This window comes from Lemur catta, chromosome 1 (assembly GCF_020740605.2).
Source record: "Lemur catta isolate mLemCat1 chromosome 1, mLemCat1.pri, whole genome shotgun sequence".
NCBI lineage: Eukaryota > Metazoa > Chordata > Mammalia > Primates > Lemuridae > Lemur > Lemur catta.
The window spans coordinates 117,918,537-117,935,683 of NC_059128.1; the positions used below are offsets into that span (position 1 = coordinate 117,918,537).

Genomic DNA, 17,147 nt, shown 5'->3' on the forward strand with positions numbered 1-17,147 from the left:
GAAAAGGAATTCAAGACACAAACAGGGCGAGGAGCAGAGGGGCTCTGGAAGAGCGAGTCGCAGCACTGGGTGAGCTGTTAAAGGCAGCAGAGCACCACGAAACATCAAGACCAGCCGCGGCCCATCCATCCACTCCCTCAACAGCACAGCCAGACAAAACGGAAACCGCACATGCCTGGGGCCAGGGCTGTAATGGCAGGCTCTGCTGTAAATGGCAGGAGGTGGCAATCTGAGGAAGAGGTCACACCAGCCTAAGCCCACAGAAATCTAAAAGGCCAACAGCCCGAGCCCTTGGCCTGATCACACTCCCATGGTCAAGAGGTGCTGATGTTTTAAACATAACCAAAATTTCAGGAGAGAGCCCAATTTGCAGTTGAACAGCAATGCCCTGGGAGGACTGCCTGCCACTTCTCTTGATCTTCAGTGAGATACCTGATTTTTAAGGTGCTCCCGGTGGAAACATACACACTCCTGCAGACTCCCCAGTGACCCCAGATTAGAAGAATGTGGGGTTTCCACAATGAATGAAGAGGCTGATCCAATTTCATCTCAACATGTTAAGTTTGAGAAGCCCTGCGAATTTGGGTGGTTGGCCCAATATAAATGCTTCCACGGGGATGGAGGGCTTCAAAAATGGGTTTTGCAAAGGATTCGGGCCTATCTTGGGCTTTGTCCTGGACACCAGGGTGGAGCTCAGCCACCGCACTACACTGCGGGGCCTGTGCAAACACGCCAAGTGGCAGCAGAAATAACAAACGGCCTGAGCTGGGACAGAACCAAGGTTGGCCGTGGACAGATCCAGTGGGTGGGGCATTCTCTTTTCACACCAGGGGACTGGATCCTGGTACCGTAGTACATTTATTCAACCTTTACCATGGCTCCAAAACCGCCCCTCTCTGCCAAGGAGACGCCTTCACTCAGGTCGGCCAGGTCAGTCAGGCTGGCACCATGGACCCCGTCAAGTGCCTGGTCGTACTGCTCGAGGCTCCGGTGGGCGTCCTGGCGGCTTTCGTGCAGCTGGGAGAGCTTGCTTCTCGCCTGCGCAACAGAGACACAGCCAGCATCACACAGGGTTCAGGACACTGCATCAGGCAAGACATTTTTGCTGACACCCAACTTCAGGCATTCACATGTGTCAGGAGTGGAGCAGAGGACCTTGTCGGCAAACAGAAATGAGACCGCTCACACGGCAAGGCATGACCTTGTCACTACTCCAGGAGGTCTCTTTGTATCCCCACCCCTGAGAGGGTAATACAAACAAACATTTGCTGATTCTCAACTAATGAAAAGTGGACAAAACCCAGATTCATAATCTGTTCAAAGTGATGTTCAACAGTCAATTTCTTTTATGAGGTTTTTATTGCCCCATTAGTTCCTCCTTGTTCCTGGAGAAGGTATGTGAAGAGAGGTAGAGGAGGACAATCTGCAAAGTCAGACAGACCCGGGTGTGTATCTGAACTCTGTCTCATACACGCTGTGTGACCCCAAGCTAGTATCTTAACCTCTCTGTTTCCTCTTCTCCAAAATGGAACACTAGAAATGATGGGAAAAACACCTGCCAGTGGTCCTCGACACACAACGATCTGACTTATAATTTTTTCACTTTGTGAGGATACAAAAGTGACCTGCATTCAGTAGAAACTGTACTCTGAACTTTGACCTTTTCCCGAGCTAATGATACATGGTGGGACACTCTGTGACGGTGCTGGGTGGCAGCAGTGAGCTGAGACTCCAGGTCAGTCGCACAACCCTGAGGGCGAAGCCCCAGGACTCCCTTGTGTGCTGTGCGGCTAGCAGTTTTTAGATACTGTGTTTTGTGTTTTCACATCCCATCGTGTCCACAAAATGCCCATTTTCCATCTATGAAATTTGCAACTTGCAACAGGTTTATCAGGACATAACCTCCTCGTGAGTTCAGCAGCATCTGCACTGCAGTGTCTGGCAGGGTGGGCATTGCACCAGCTAATTATCATTACCATTATATTATAATAATTATCATTATCATTATCACACACACCTGTGTCTTGGCTCCCATCTAGACTTTATAAACTCTAAGGGTTGGAAGGGAAAACACTCAAAATAGTCCTACAGATATTAATTAACAATAAAGCACAACACAGGGCATTAACTCTCTGAATGGTACACGTTTGTGATCAACTTTTGCTTGCAAAATAGCAAACAGAGCACAGAGATTGGTTCAGTCAAGAAAGAGAACTTGGCTGGTCACCGTGGCTTTGTGTGGCAGCACAGAGGCCTGCGACTGCTGCGTGTGGGGGAGCAGGGAAGGGCCCTGGCTCTGCTGGAGGCAGCAGCCGCAGACCCTGGGAAGCCAGTGCCACCGTGGACTGTGGAAGAGTGTGGTGGCACCCTGGGCAGCCTGGAGGTAGACTTGGAGACTGGGGGTCCCGGGGTGACGCTTGGTACAGGGTGGTGCCTCCCTGACACGCCAAGTTCTGTTCGAGGCCTTGGAGGATGGATCACTTCTGTCCTCTCGCACAGAGACAGAGAAGTCGTTTCTCCAACACTGTGTGTCTTGTGTGCGGGAGGCCCAGGCTGGAGAGAGGGGCTCTCTCCAAATGAGCTGCTGATGAAATGTTCTCACCCAGTCCCTGCCCGCTCCCTGTAGATGCAGTGTGCTCAGCTGAGGCAAAGTAAACTGCCCCCAGGCCAACATCAACACTGGAGCACACTGGGGAGTTCTCGCACCGCACCTCCAGGCCAGCGCCACCGGAGAAGAGACCCTCACACAGACGAGGGGGTGAGCGCAAAGGAAACCAGCAGCTGCAGTGCAGACGCTCAAGGCTTGCTGGTCACACGCATCTATGTGACTGCCCCAGCACTACCCTCTGCTTGGCAGAAGACGCCAGAAGACCCCAGGCTTCAGCTGCGCATGGCAGAGACCCCACCCCCTAGAGAAATACCTGGTTGATCTCGTCTTGCGTGGATTTCAGAGACTTGATGATGGTTTCCAGCTGGACTCTCCCAGCCTGAATGCTCTGCTCCAGCTGGGTTTCCTCCTGCTGCAGTCGGCTCAGCTCTGACTTTGCCCGGTTCAGGTCATCTTCCTGGGACTTTAAGTCGGATTCCTGAGACTGGATTTGTGTTTTCAGTGATGAGATCTGAAACAGGTTCACAGTGCAGGATGAAGTGGGACTCCAAGAAAGAACCTAGTTCATGTTCTTGAACTTCTCGAACAAGCTGACCCAGGAAGGCAGACACCGAGCCCAAGCCCGGACGCCTGGCTTCCTTAGAAGGCCCCCTTTCTACACCTGAAGAGGAGACACAAAGGAAAAGATGGACAGGCTCATGCCCGTGAGACTGATGGAAGGTCACTTTGGAATAAGGAGGGATGTGACCAAGCATGAGCAATCTGTGTGTCCCCAGGAGCTGCGTGTGCCCATGCAGTTTGCTGAGGCTACAGCCTCTCTGGTTTGTAACAAGCAGCAGAGACCCTAGAGGAGGTGGGACAGGCACCCTGGAGCTCCCCATATTGTGGGGCACAGGCCACAGGGGATGTCCTCAGGGCACAGGTTCACAGGGACCAAGGCATTCGCTTACACAATGTGGTCTCTAGGAACACAGGTGGGTGACTTGGAGGTTGGCCACAAGTGCTTGGGTGCTTTTCCCCGTGATGTTTTAAACAACTCTATTAAACTGATAGGACGTCTTAGCGGTCCGTTTCCAGGCAACCAGGAGCCCAGAGAAGCCCTCAAGAAGCCCCCCACCCCCACCCCTACCCCACGGTCGGGGCACCGGCCCCCAGCAGGCGGCTCTGACTCACCATCTGGGTCTCATCCTGGCACTTCTGCCTGACGTCACTCAGCATGTCTCGGAGCTTGGCCTTCTGCTGGTCCATTTCGTCGAGGCGGTCTTGAGCGTCTTGTTTCTGAGCTTCAAGCTCTTGCAAATTGCTTGTTTCCCGGTCTAGATCGTTTTGTAATTCCTAGGGAAGAGGTGCAGGGATTTACCTGAGGCCAGTACAGACGAGGCACATCTGAGATGACACAGTCACAGGCTGGGCGAGAGCGCCCAGAAGTCCTACAAGACTGCCGGCAGGGCTGTGCGCAGGGCAGGTATCCCGCAACACCCGCTGCTGATACTGTCTCTCGGGCCAGGGGCCAAGCCTCAGTTTCTCACTAGCCCCCTCCACAGATACTGACTGATGGCCTAACAGAGGAGAGGCACCGAGAGGCTGGCTCCCCAGTGATGTGCAGTCACAGTTGCAGAGAGGAAAAGACAGCCCCCAAACAAAAATACAGTGGAACATGTGGCACCTAGGAACAGCATGGTACTTCCTGAAGGGCTCATGGGGAGACCAGAGTCACACCACGTGGGCAGAGAAGATGCCCACGTTAGCACCATTTCAGGTGGACCCGATGGGTGAGCAGGTGCCAGCCACATGAAGAGCTAGGGGCACACAGAGCATGGCAGAGGGAACCGTGTAAGGCCCCAGGATGAGGAGGGAGTGTCATGGTGTCACACTCCAGCTGGAGCAAAAGGGAGTAGGGTAGAGGTAGCAGAGGCTGCACCCTGCAGGCCACGCCGAGGAGACCATGCCGGGTTCTGCAGTGGGGAGCAGGTCTTGAACTCCTGGCCTCAAGCCATTCTCCCGCTTTGGCCTCCCAAAGTGCTGAGATTACAGGCATGAGCCACCTCGCACGGCCTCGGATGGTATTTAAACATGTGGGAATGGATGAGGCCTGGCGGGGAGGGGCATGGATGAGCCTGACGTAGCCCAATGCTCTGAAAGAAGCAACCAGGGACGGGAACCTCTAGAACCTGCCACATCACTCCTGGCCCTGCCACCGGATGATCCCGGCTGCTCACTCCAATGTACCCGAGCCCCGGAGTTCTCATCAGCACCACGCCGACCCCTTTCAGGCCACAGTCCACATTTCACAGTCCCAGGACACTGCGGGCTCTGATGGTCTTGGCCTGCTTTGCGCCCATCCCCCAAAGAGAAGTTCCTTCCTATTTCTGCCCTTAAATAAAAACCAAAGATGACAAAATGCATACACCACACACTTCATGCCCAGAGAATATGTGCCTGGAAGAGGCATGACATGAGGACCGGGGGAAAAAGAACTTGCTGGCCATGTGCTGTGGACTGAACATCTGTGTCTCCCTGCCCCCCAAATTCCTATGTTGAAATCCTCACCCCTAAAGGGATGGGATTAGCAGGGGGGCCTTTGGGAGGTGATGAGGTCATGAGGGTGGAGCCCTCATGAGTGGGATCAGTGGCCTTATAAAAGAGACACCAGAGAGCTGCCATGACCCTTCCACCATGTGAGGACACAGCGAGAAGGCGCCACCTACGAACTAGGAAGCGGGACCTCACCAGACAGAATCTGCCAGATCCTGATCTTGGACCTCCGGCCCCTAGAACTGTGAGCAATGATACATTTCTGTTGTTTATTAGCCACCCAGCCTATAGTATTTCATCACAGCAGGCCAAGTGGACAAAGACAACATAGTCCACGCTCAGGCTGTGTCGGGGTCTGAGATGACAAAGGTGCTCGGGGACGCCTCGCTACTCCTCCTAGCAGAGGGTGCCCAGCAGAGCCCACTCCCTGGAAGCCCCTGCCCTGCTCACTCTCCCCCCTCTCTTCGCCCCTCTTGACTCTTGCTTTCCCCTGATATATAAATCCACAGAACTGAGAAATACACATTTTTGACCTTCCTGCATACGTTTTTGCACTGTAGGTTCTCCCTCCTGGATTCCCTATGACACCAGTGGAGACTCTGGGCTGTTGATGGGACAGGGACTGTGTTTCGGAACCCCTACACTGAGGTGTGATAACACAGAATATCTGAAACAGAGTTAGTCATGGGGAGTCGAGGGCCTGGGTTTGCCACATCCAAGGGAAGTGACAAGTGACAACAGAGATGGAGGAGGGAGGAGAGTTAGGCCCAGTGTGATAGCCTGAGACAATGGGTGACTAACAGCCTGGGACATCAAGGGATCTGGGCCTCATTCTGTAATGGAGAAGGAGCAACTGAAGAGTCCCATGGGGACAAAGACCCACTAGCTCAAGGTGAGAAAGGGGCTTAGTGGCAGCATGGGGGACAAGCAAGGAGAACACAAAAATAACTCAGATGGTCTACAGATTCAACATGGTCCCTATCAGAATCCCAGCTGGCTTCTTTGCAGAAACTGATGACAAACTGATTCCAAACTTCATATGGAAAAGCAAGTGGTCTAGAATGGCCAAGACAATCTCGACAAAGAAGAAAGAGATGGAGGACTCACACTTTCTGATGTCAAACCTGCTACAGTCATCAAGCCAGTGTGGTCCTGGCATAAGCAGAGGTGTGTAGGTCAATGGGACAGAGCTGAGTCCAGAAATAAACCCACACAGCTACCATCAGGTGGGTCAACAAGGGTGCCAGGACCATTCGAGGGGGCAAGGAACAGTCTCTTCAACAAATGGTGCTGAGACAACTGGATCTCCACATGCAAAAGAATGAAGCTGGACCCCTACCTCACACCAAATACAAAGAGTATCTGGAAATGGATCACAGGCCTAAATGTAAAAGCTAAAACTATAAAATTCTTAGAAGAAAACAGACTGCTACATTTTTGTGACCTTGGATTTGGCAATAGGTTCTTAATATGGCACCAAAAGCAAGAACAACAATAAGAAAGAACAGATAAACTGGACATGACCAAAATTAAAAACTTTTGTGCTTCGAAGGACACCATCAACAAAGTGAAATGACAACCCACAGAAAGTATCTGCAAGTCATATGACTGATAAGGAACTTCTAGAAACAATAAAAAACTCTTAAAAATCAGTTATGAAAAGACAACCCAATTTAAAAATACACAAGGGATCTGAATTGATTTTTCTCCAAAGAAGATATACAAATAGCTAATTGGCACACAGAAAGATGCCTGGCATCATTAGGACAGCACTGACGATATGCAAATCAAAACCACAGTGAGGGACCATTCCATACCCGCTAGGATGTCTGTGACAGAAAATGGGAAATAACAAGTGTTAGCGAGGAAGCAAAGACACTGGAACCCTCACACACTGCTCATGGGAATGTGAAATGGTTCAGCCACTTTGGAAAACAGTCTGGCAGCTCCTCAACAGGTTAAACATAGAGTTGTCGTATGACCTGGCAAGTTTGCTCTTACGTATACACCAAGAGAAATGAAAACAGGTGTTCACACAAAAATCTGCACATGGATTTTTTCAGCAGCATTATTCACAATAGCCAAAAAGTAGAAAAACCCAAATATCTGACATCTGATGAATGGATGAATAAAAAGTGGCCCATGCATACAATGGAACAGTATTTAGACTCGAAAAGGAATGCGATACTAACACATGCGACAATATGGATAACCCTTGTCAATGTGACACGCAGCGGAGTGAGAGAAGCCAGACACAAGAGGCCATGGGTTGTGTGATCCCCTTTACGTGAAATGTCCAGAATAGAAAAATTCAGACATAGAAAGCAGACTGGTGGTTGCCAGGGGCTGGGGGCTGGGGGGAGGCGGGGATAGGAAATGAGTACTGATGGTTATGGGGATCCACTTTTGGGTGGTGGAAATGTTCTGGAACTAGACAGAAGTGATGGTTAAGCAATACAGCGAATATGCTAAAAAACACTGAATTATGCACTTTAAAATATTAAATTTTATGTTATGTGAATTATATACATACAGTCATCCCCTGGTATCAGTGGAAGATTGGTACCATGATCCACGGATGCCCAGGCCCCTCTCATAAAAGGGCACACAGTATGTGCACACAACCTGCACACACCCTCCTGTATGCTCTGAGTCCTGTCTGGATTACTTTTTTTTTTTTAGACAAAGTCTCGCTCTGTTGCCCGGGTTAGAGTGCCGTGGCATCAGCCCAGCTCACAGCAACCTCCAACTCCTGGGCTCAAGCGATCCTCCTGCCTCAGCCTCCTGAGTAGCTGGGACTACAGGCATGCGTCACCATGCCTGGCTAACTTTTTCTATATATTTTTAGTTGTCCAGTTAATTTCTTTCTATTTTTTAGTAGAGATGGGGTCTTGCTCTTGCTCAGGTTGGTCTCAAACTCCTGACCTCGAGTGATCCACCCACCTCAGCCTCCCAGAGTGCTGGGATTACAGGCGTGGGCCACCTCGCCCGGCCCTGTCTGGATTACTTATAATATCTAACACACTGTAAATTCTATATTAATAGTTGTTATACTATATTGTTTTATTAATTTGGATTATTTTTATTGTTTATTTTTATTTTTAGAGTAATTTTGATCTGCAGTTGGTTGAATCTGTGGATACGGAACCTGTGGATACGGAGGGCCGACTGTCTCAATTTAAAAAAAAGCAAAGCTGCTGTCTATGGTTATAGGCAACTGTATTATTTTTATTTCTTTTAACTTTTTATTTTCTTTCACAAACATTTATCCCATATAGTAGGTTCTAGGCAACTTTAAAAGATTCACTTGGGCCGGGCACGGTGGCTCACACCTGTAATCCTAGCACTCTGGGAGCCCGAGGCGGGCAGATCATTTGAGCTCAGGAGTTCGAGACCAGCCTGAGCAAGAGCGAGACCCCGTCTCTACTAAAAAAATATACAGAAAGAAATTAGCTGGACAACTAAAAATATATATACATAAAATTAGCCGGGCATGGTGGCGCATGCCTGTAATCCCAGCTACTCAGGAGGCTGAGGCAGGAGGATCGCTTGAGCCCAGGAGTTTGAGGTTGCTGTGAGCTAGGCTGATGCCACGGCACTCAAGCTCTGTCTCAAAAAAGAAAAAAAAAAAGAAGAAAGATTCACTTGGAAGCCCCCAAGAGTTCACGCTTCTGTCCAGTGCAGACCTTGGCCCCTCCCTTCCAAATGCTAAGGGAAGTTTTCTCACACTGCATTTAACACAAAGTCGATGGAACCAAAATGAGCAGCGTCCTTACCTGTACTTCATTGGTTTTCTGTCTGATTGCCTCTTCCTTTTCTCTAATGTCTTGTTCCAGTGAGTACTTCTCTCTGAATGTTGAAAAATATTTCATGAAAACACAGGGTGAACAGGAACTCTCCACCCTGACTTCTAAAGACCCGATTCTGCTCAGCCCCACAGAAACCTGCCCATGTCGACCCCTCTCTGCGGTGGCAGAAGGCTAAGAATGATGCCCAAGACCATTTGCCCTAGGTAATCCCCCTCTGACTGCAGGCAGGACCTGGGACCAGCCCAGCCAGCACCTTGACCTCAACCTTGAGAGACCCCCCCCCATGGAGAGCCTAGTCGAGCCCCCCTGGACTTCTGCACCATAGAACCGCGAGCTAATGCTTTTGTCTTGTTTTGAAGCCACTACATTTTGGGTGATTTGTTACATGGCTAGAAAACCAACACAATCTCTCACTCCACTGACTTCCTCCCTGAATACTGAGCACAGAGGACCTGGGGGCACGCCATGAGGCACTGCGCCCTGCCTGCAGGGAGCCCACCGGCCGGTGGGGAGACAGAGGGAGTCAGTGAGAGAATGTCCTAAATGACAGGAACTGGAAGGCAAAGCCGGGCTGGGGGAGCCAAGGCGAGAAGTTGGAGTGATGCAGAGGGGGGAGGTCCACCTGGCTCGCAGTGGGAAGTGGCAGTGAGGTGCTGCCCCCAGCTCCTCCCTGGCAGGAGGCTGTGTGCACATGGCCGCTGTGCACGCCAGTGCGCTGGGGCTCAGCAGTCTGTCTCCCAGGTGCACACCAGCTCCCTCCCTCTTGCTCTCCTGTTATGAACTGAACGTTTGTTCCCCCGAATTCCTATTTTCAATCCTCACCCTGAGTGAGATGGCATGAGGAGGTGGGGCCTTTGGGAGGGGATGAGGTCATGAGGGTGGAGCCCTCATGAATGGCTTTAGTGCCCTTATACAATGGACCCCAGGAACTCTCTCTGCTCCTCCTGAAATGTGAGGATGCCGTGAGAAGGCAGGCGTCTACCAATCAGGAAACGGGCCCGTGCTAGGCACAGGATCTGCTGGTACCCGGATCTTGGACTTCCAGCTTCCAAAACTATGACAAATGTCTGTTCTTTAAGCTACTCAGTCTGTGGTGGTCTGTTACAGCAGCCTGGATGGGCTAGGACACTCTGGTGCCCAAAGGGGCTGTCTCAGGGGCAGGAATGTCATGTGTCCTACAAATCCTGCCTCGTGCCCGGGGACCCAGCACTTGCATGACAGTAAGGCCCTCTTTGGGACATTTGGCCAGACATACACAACTATAGTCATCAGAATATCCATTTCCACAAACCTAGAAACTAACAACACAATGTCGTCTTTAAACTCAACCCGTTATAGCTGTATGGAACCAGCCCACACTCCGCAAATCCAAGGGACACTCTCAAAGCCACCTGCTCAAGGGCTGCTGCAGGCTCCAGCCTCCTGCAAACAGGTACTCTGCACACACCTAGCTGTCACCTTCCTAGGGCTGAGACTACTCTGGCCTGACTCAGACCCCAGCGTCCCTTCTGCGACCTCCACCCTCGCCTTACAAGGGCTCCCTCCATCCTGGTCCTTCCAGTCCTGATTCTCAGGCCTGCCTAGGCTCTGGGACACTGGCCCTCCCATCTACAGACCCCGTCCACCCTGTCGGGTTGCACGTGCTCATCTCTGGTTTGGAAAACACAGCCCAGGGAGCTGGGACAGAACAGGAACTGTCCATGGGCTGAGCGTGAAGTGGGGAGTCTGCGCTGGGGAGGCTGAGGGTTTGTAACCAGCCCCCATCCCGACCCCTTCCGAGACCTAACCCGCCTTTGCTCATCAGGGCTCTGCTGACAGCACAAAGCCAAGTGCGGAGGGACTGGCAGAACGCTGCACTTGTTACAGTGACACCCAAGGAGCCTCCAGCTATGGGTGGGATCTAGCCCTGTCTGGGAAAGCAACAGCCTCTTTGCATTTTCAGGTAAGAAAAGGATCCCTTTCCCACGGAGGGCAGAGCACCTTTGGGGCCTTCGGCACAGTGCCCCCACATCACAAGCATCCATCCTCCCCCAGCATTAATTGGAAAGAGAATTTCTCTCTTGAGGCCCCAGAGGGGAATACAGGAAGTGACTGTATTTCTTTATGCTGGACTCCAAAAGCGCAGACAGCCCGTTCAAAGCCTTCATTTACATGTAAGGAAACTGAGGCAGCGGCCACAGGGAGTGGGGCCAGAAACCTGGATGTGAGGCCCTTTCCCGCGGTTTGGCTGTCAGGTCCTCAGCCAGCTGCACACCGCGTGACACTCCGCTGCCTCACCTGCCACCGATAGCAAGGCCTTCCCGGCGCTGGGGAGAGGCTGGTGTGCGACCACACAGCTGCTGCAGCCCCTGACCCATCACGACTCACAGCAAGGCATTATTCTTCAAGCCCCTTCAGCCAATTTAGGAACTCGGAAGAATCTGTGTCCCTTCCTTTTTCCTGAATAAACTTGTGATAATCAAATTTCCACTGCAGTCTCTGCCGTTTCCAGAAACTACCTAGGAGGGAGCTCACGTGAGATTCGGACGCTGAAGGGAAAGAGCTGTTTCCGACATACCTTTGCAACTGAGCAATCTCCTGACTGATGTCATCCAGCTCCTTCACGCCAGCGAACTCCCCTGAGCCAAGAGCGCTTGAACTGTCCTGGAATCAGATTCAGACGTGAGATCCCGGATCAGCAAACGGACATCCCCCGACAGCAAGCACTACCAGGTCTCAGGCCCAAGGATGCAATTTTCTCTTTAGTTCACAGGTGGTGAAAGTGCCACCGCCAGGCTGAGGCACTACCTGGGTGGCCGGGCCACACTCCCGGGGAACGGGGGGGGGGGGGGGGGGGGGGGGGAGTGGGGGGAAGGCAGGGACCTCGCGGAGGCGCCCCCCGGACTGTGGGGCTCGCGCGGGCCACCGGCGCCACCTGGTGGCAGGCGGCGGGCAGGGACGCGAACGCAACCGGGCCACCGGCTACTCACCGGGACTGGAGTGCCTCTCTCCGAGGGCGGCACCATGTCCGGCGAGAGGACTTGAGGGGGGTCGATGCCTTTACTGACCTTCTGCTGAATGAAATACATAGCTAACGCGAATTGGTCTTTGCTTAACTTCCCCGTTTGCCTCGTATCGGCCAGGGCCCTGGGAGAGACGTGGGACGCTAATTACACATTGCAGGCTGGGATTCCAATTGCACAACCAACACGAGTCATCCAACCCGTACTTTTGAAAAAAATGACCATGACACACACGATTGGCAGGATGTGGTGGCAAGCCTCAACTCCTGTTCCACATAACATCCCAACCCTGGGAAGCAGTTCTGGGGTGCCCAAACTCCCAGTGCCCCCAACCCAAGGAGAGACATCAGGGGCAGCGGGGGGTTGGGGGGAGGTCCTGGCTGGCTGTAGAACCAAGCCCTTTCCCATGGGCCAAGGAGCCCACCCCCCGGGAGACCTCGCTAGCCACAGAGAGAGGTAGTTTGGTTTATTGACTCTACGACAGACCAGCCATTCCTGTGCAAACGGAACTACTCAGCCTGTTCCTGCAGCTCTGGGTTATCTGAATGGCCTAGGCCACGGGTTTTCAGCAGGGACAACAGCAGCAATTTGGGTTGTCATGATGATGAGGGAGGAAGCAAACAGCCTCTCTCTCCCCATTGGGCACTGAATGTTGCATCCCCCCAAACTCCTATGTTAAAATGCTCACCCCCATGGGATGATATTAGAAGATGGGGACTTTGGGAGGTGATCAGGTCATGAGGGTGGATGGGATCAGTGCCCTTATAAAAGAGACCCTGGAGAGCTCTCTCTGATCCTTCTGCCAGGTGAGGACACAGGGAAGGTGGCCCTCACCAGTCACCAATCTGCCGGTACCTTAATCTTAGACTTCCAACCTCCAGAACCATAAGAAACATGTGGCTTAAGCCATGCTGTCACAGCAGCCTGATGGACTAAGACAATCCTCTTGTGCCCAAAAGGGGCTGCCGCAGGGGCATGGCTGCATTACAAAGGACAGCCCCCACAGCTAAGCATCCCCTGCCCACAGGACAAGGTGGCCTGTGAACAGCAGCATACAGTGGTCCCGCAGAGCTTGGATAAGAAGCGCCCCAATACTTGAGGTAAGTGGGGAGCCGGCCACAGAACCAGAGAAGACACACGCAGTAAGGATGCAGCCTCTGTGCCTGTGAAAATTGCGTTCCTCCACTCTCGCCACCCTCTCGACAAGGGATCTCCTTTCCTACCTCACGTGCAGTTACCGCAGAAGCCATGACATGGTTTTCTAATTTCGAGCGAAGGAGAGCCGGCAATGTTCTAACTGTAAGGCCCAAAAGCTGGCCGTGAACAGACACGGGGAATGACCAGATCACTCAGAATATGACTGATAAAGATGTTTTTGGGGGGTTTGTTTGAGACGGGGTCTCACTCTGTTGTCCAGGCTGGAGCAGTGGTGGGATCATAGCTCACTGTAACCTCGAACTCTTGGGCTCCGTGATCCTTCTGCCCCAGCCTCCCAAGTAGCTGGGACTACAGGCGCACGCCATCATACCTGGCTAATTTTTTTGTTTTTTATAGAGACGGGGTCTCGCTATGTTGCCCAGGCTGGTCTTGAACTCCTAGCCTCAAGCAATCCTCCTACCTTGGCCTCCCAAAGAGCTGGGATTACAGACTTGAGCCACCTCACCCAGCCAAGGCTGTTTTTAAAATGCCTATGTTATCACCCACAGTTTGTGGCCAAAGGCCACTGTCTCTCCCCAGTCTGGCTGTGGAAGGCCTGCGGCCTGCCCTTTGGCTGCTGCTGCCTCTCCTCACTGGCCCTTCTCTGCTCCTGCTGTCTCTCAAGGAGCCCGGGCTCCGAGGCTCACATGCCGGGGGTTTCAAGAGAAAGAGAGGACCCTTGCTCTGCTGGCGTCCACCACGCCGACTGGTAAGGTACCAGCCATCGTGGGGGCAAAGCCTGCACTCTCGTGTTCCCCTGTGATCCCCCTTGGAGCATTATCTCCACTTGCGCCCCGCCCCCGCCTCTGCCACCTGCAGACAAATGCAGACCATTGCTCTAACTCTCCTCGGGTTATTTATTCTAGAGCTCGTTCCCTCCCCCTTTGCTCCCTGCATGGAATGGATTCCATGTTCCCTCTTTGATCCAGGTAGATTTGTGATTTCCTTGTGTCATTTACATGCCAATACATCATGGATGGATTGCACTCTACCTTATAATTACTTTCCCTGTACTGTCCCTTTACACTGCACTCAAGGCGTCATGGCACTATCTTAGAACTGCACGTGCAAACTCTCCTTACGATTCCATTTTGGGATCACAAAGGGGCCATTCATTGTATTGGTTTCCAAAAGGGAACACTAGATCCAAAGGGGTCGAGAACCACTGTTCCTGGCCAGTCGGAGGCAGGTGGCTCAGCCATTATGGTGACGACTCCGGGAGGCTGGTTTCTCAGGCCTGGGCTCTCCCCTCACACTGCGGACCCGCACAGTGTAGACAACACCTGCGAATTATTACTAAGGATGGGCGTTGCCCCCCCCCCCAAGTAACGTGCTAAATTTCACTGCTCTACCCGGAGGGATTCACCTGTCAAGAATTATATGGAAATTCTCTCCTTTTTATAACTCTTAAGTGAATCTCTCTAACGTCCCAGCACTCTGTGGAACAAGCTCAAAAGCGACTTCACCACTGGCCTGTTACAGAAGGAATGGCCCTCCAACCTGTGACGTCCGCTCTGTCTGGCCCTGGAGGGAAGAAGGGGTGAGGCTGGCTCCTGGACTGGGCCCTGAGGTACAGACCAGGTCTCTCCACTGTTTATTGTCCCGCCAGAGCCAAGGCACTGGCTTAACAGAGCAGGGGACCCCTGGAACAGGCGGCCACAACCCAGACTGCTCAGAGGACTCTGCTGGGGCCTTTGAGGCCCCGTTGCAGCTGTGACAAAGGCCGGGCCTCCTGCAGGAACCAGTATCACCACCAGCAGCAAGAACTGGGCCCACTGTGCAAGCAGACGGCCTGAGAGCTCTCACAGGGGCCCAACAGGGCCTCTCCTGCTGGAAGACGGTGAACTGCCCTGTATGGAGGATGAGCTCGAAGCCTGTACGCTTGCACCTTGCTCAACCCCTATCAGCCCAGGGAGAATAAATGAGGCCAGGTACAGGCTGGGGCGGGGCCCTCACCACCATCCTCCACGCGTCCTCTCCCAGAGGTCCCCTGGAGCCACCCACAGCCACAACTGTCCTCACCATATGTGTGCTAGAAGGTTCTGGGTGAGGCCTGAGTGCATGAAGATCTCCTTCACCTCCTGGCCACTGACATAGCCGTCCAGGTCCAAGTCTGTCTTCAGGAATATCTCGTCGAATCGCATCTTGTCTGCCACTGGCACCACCCAGTTTGCTGTTGGCTGAAATGGTTTTTTTAAAAAACAGTTAATCTGGAAGCTCTTTATGACCTACAAACGCACACTTTTTGATGGCAGGACAATCCAAGTGCTTTCACGTGCATTTGGCACCAAATTCTTCTCACAATTCCATAAGCCAAGAGTGCAGATGGGTCCCCTGGTCTGTAGGTGGGAAATCTGAGGCTGAGAGAGGTTGACGCAGGCTCGTTCAAGCTCCCCCAGCGGCCAGTCTGCACCTCTTTCCACCCCATCACTTTGCTCTCCTGTGCTTACAGGAAGGTCAAGAGCCAGCATCCAACCACCACGAGCCCTTCCATTCCGCCACCTGGGGCGCCAAGAGAGGCCGGTGATCTTCCAGGAGAGGACTCCAAGCACGCCAGGACAGACCCCCCGGGCACCCATTACGGAAGGACTGTCTCCTGAGAGCCACCCCTGCTCACATGCCAGCCTCCCTGGTCTTAGGCTGCTCCGCCAACAAAGGCTTCTCTGCAGGCTGCCAGGTGCTCTTGGTGCCCAGGGTTCCAGGACTCTACAGACCATCCTTCTTTGTCCCTGACCCCACCCCCTGAGACAACAAAGATCGGCCCTGAGGTGTCAGCACACACGTCACTGACAGGTTACAAGCAAGACCCCACCACCCAAGAGGACCAGCCCCTCCCCAGGGGTCCACTCCTGCAGATAGAACCAAGAGCCCAGCGCAGCATGAAGTCCATGGCCTCAGGGATGGGCCACCTGCTGCGTGTGTGGCCTGTCTCACTGCCTGCTCTCATTTTGCTTAACAGAAGTGAGTGCCAATCGTGGGTCACCCAGGGCCCAGCCACCCCGTCGTGCAGAGGATCAAAGCCCTTGGGCACCCAGGAGCAGGTCCCTTCATGGCTGATTCTGGCTGTGTCCCCTTGGGCCTTTGACACACTCATCACACCAAGGTTCACAGTGTCTCCGTCCTGGATTCTAGAGACACTTTTCATCACCTAGGTTTTTTTGTTTTTTTAAATAATTAACATGTATAGAAGTCTCTCCTTTTAAACAATCTTGTAACAACAGCAACAAGAATAAAAACGTAACTGAGGCCAGGCGTGGTGGCGATGAGCCCAGGAGTCTGAGGTTGCTGTGAGCTGTGACTGTGCCACTGCACTCTAGCCCGGGCTCCAAAATGAGACTCTGTCTCAAAAACAAACAAAAAAACCCTAAGTGAATTGATCTGGATGACGAGGGAGTTGGGAGAGAAAGGAAGGCGGAAACTTGGGCTCGAGGGACTGTCCCTCTACAGCGTAGCGACTGATCAGAAAAGCCCACACCACTCCCTACCCTCAAAGAACGGCCACGATGCCCGAGTTTTCCACTTAGGAGTCGTTCCTTTCGGTTAGGAAAGGATTTCTCAAAGAACGTTGACAACCCAAGGATGTTAATAAGTATTAAGGAAGAGAAGGGATTCCTGGTGGAGACCGGCGGTTATAAGGCTGGGTGACCTGCACCTGCCAGTGAGCGTGGCCCTACTGACTACCGTGACAATAAGACACATCTCCCCTAACCCGGCTTTTGGTACTAAGAACTCCTGGCAAGAGCTCTGCGGACACCCACTGCTAGGCCATCTCGAGCAGGTGCTACGTGGCCCAGCCTTGGCCCCCTCTCTGACCCCACCCCACTGCCAGGTGGGCTCACCCTGCCCTGACCTCCTTCCTGTTTCTAGAACACACTGAGGGCTCCCACACCAGAGCCTGGGCAAGGGCTGGTCCCCTGATGGCTTCTTATCGCTCAGGGTCCACCTTGGGAGTGACCTCATTGGTGGCCTTCCTGCTGGCCCATCTGCAGGGACACA

At 52.7% G+C, this 17,147-nt stretch overlaps 1 protein-coding gene across 8 annotated transcripts in view; it reads right to left on the bottom strand.

Annotated features, from left to right (window-relative positions):
* Nucleotides 1–17,147, bottom strand: part of EPS15L1 (epidermal growth factor receptor pathway substrate 15 like 1) — a 97,576-nt gene that overhangs the window by 39,363 nt on the left and 41,066 nt on the right. For all 8 annotated transcript variants that reach the window (XR_006735150.1, XM_045551281.1, XM_045551291.1 and 5 more), the window contains exons 10-16: nucleotides 15,174–15,331; nucleotides 11,922–12,078; nucleotides 11,510–11,595; nucleotides 8,920–8,992; nucleotides 3,782–3,943; nucleotides 2,922–3,119; nucleotides 874–1,038 (exon numbers count right to left, since the gene is read on the bottom strand). Coding sequence is in view for 7 of the 8 variants with exons in the window: in XM_045551281.1 (XP_045407237.1) it covers nucleotides 874–1,038; nucleotides 2,922–3,119; nucleotides 3,782–3,943; nucleotides 8,920–8,992; nucleotides 11,510–11,595; nucleotides 11,922–12,078; nucleotides 15,174–15,331 (999 nt within the window). In the remaining variant the exon portion in view is untranslated. The remainder of the gene's footprint in view (nucleotides 1–873; nucleotides 1,039–2,921; nucleotides 3,120–3,781; nucleotides 3,944–8,919; nucleotides 8,993–11,509; nucleotides 11,596–11,921; nucleotides 12,079–15,173; nucleotides 15,332–17,147) is intronic.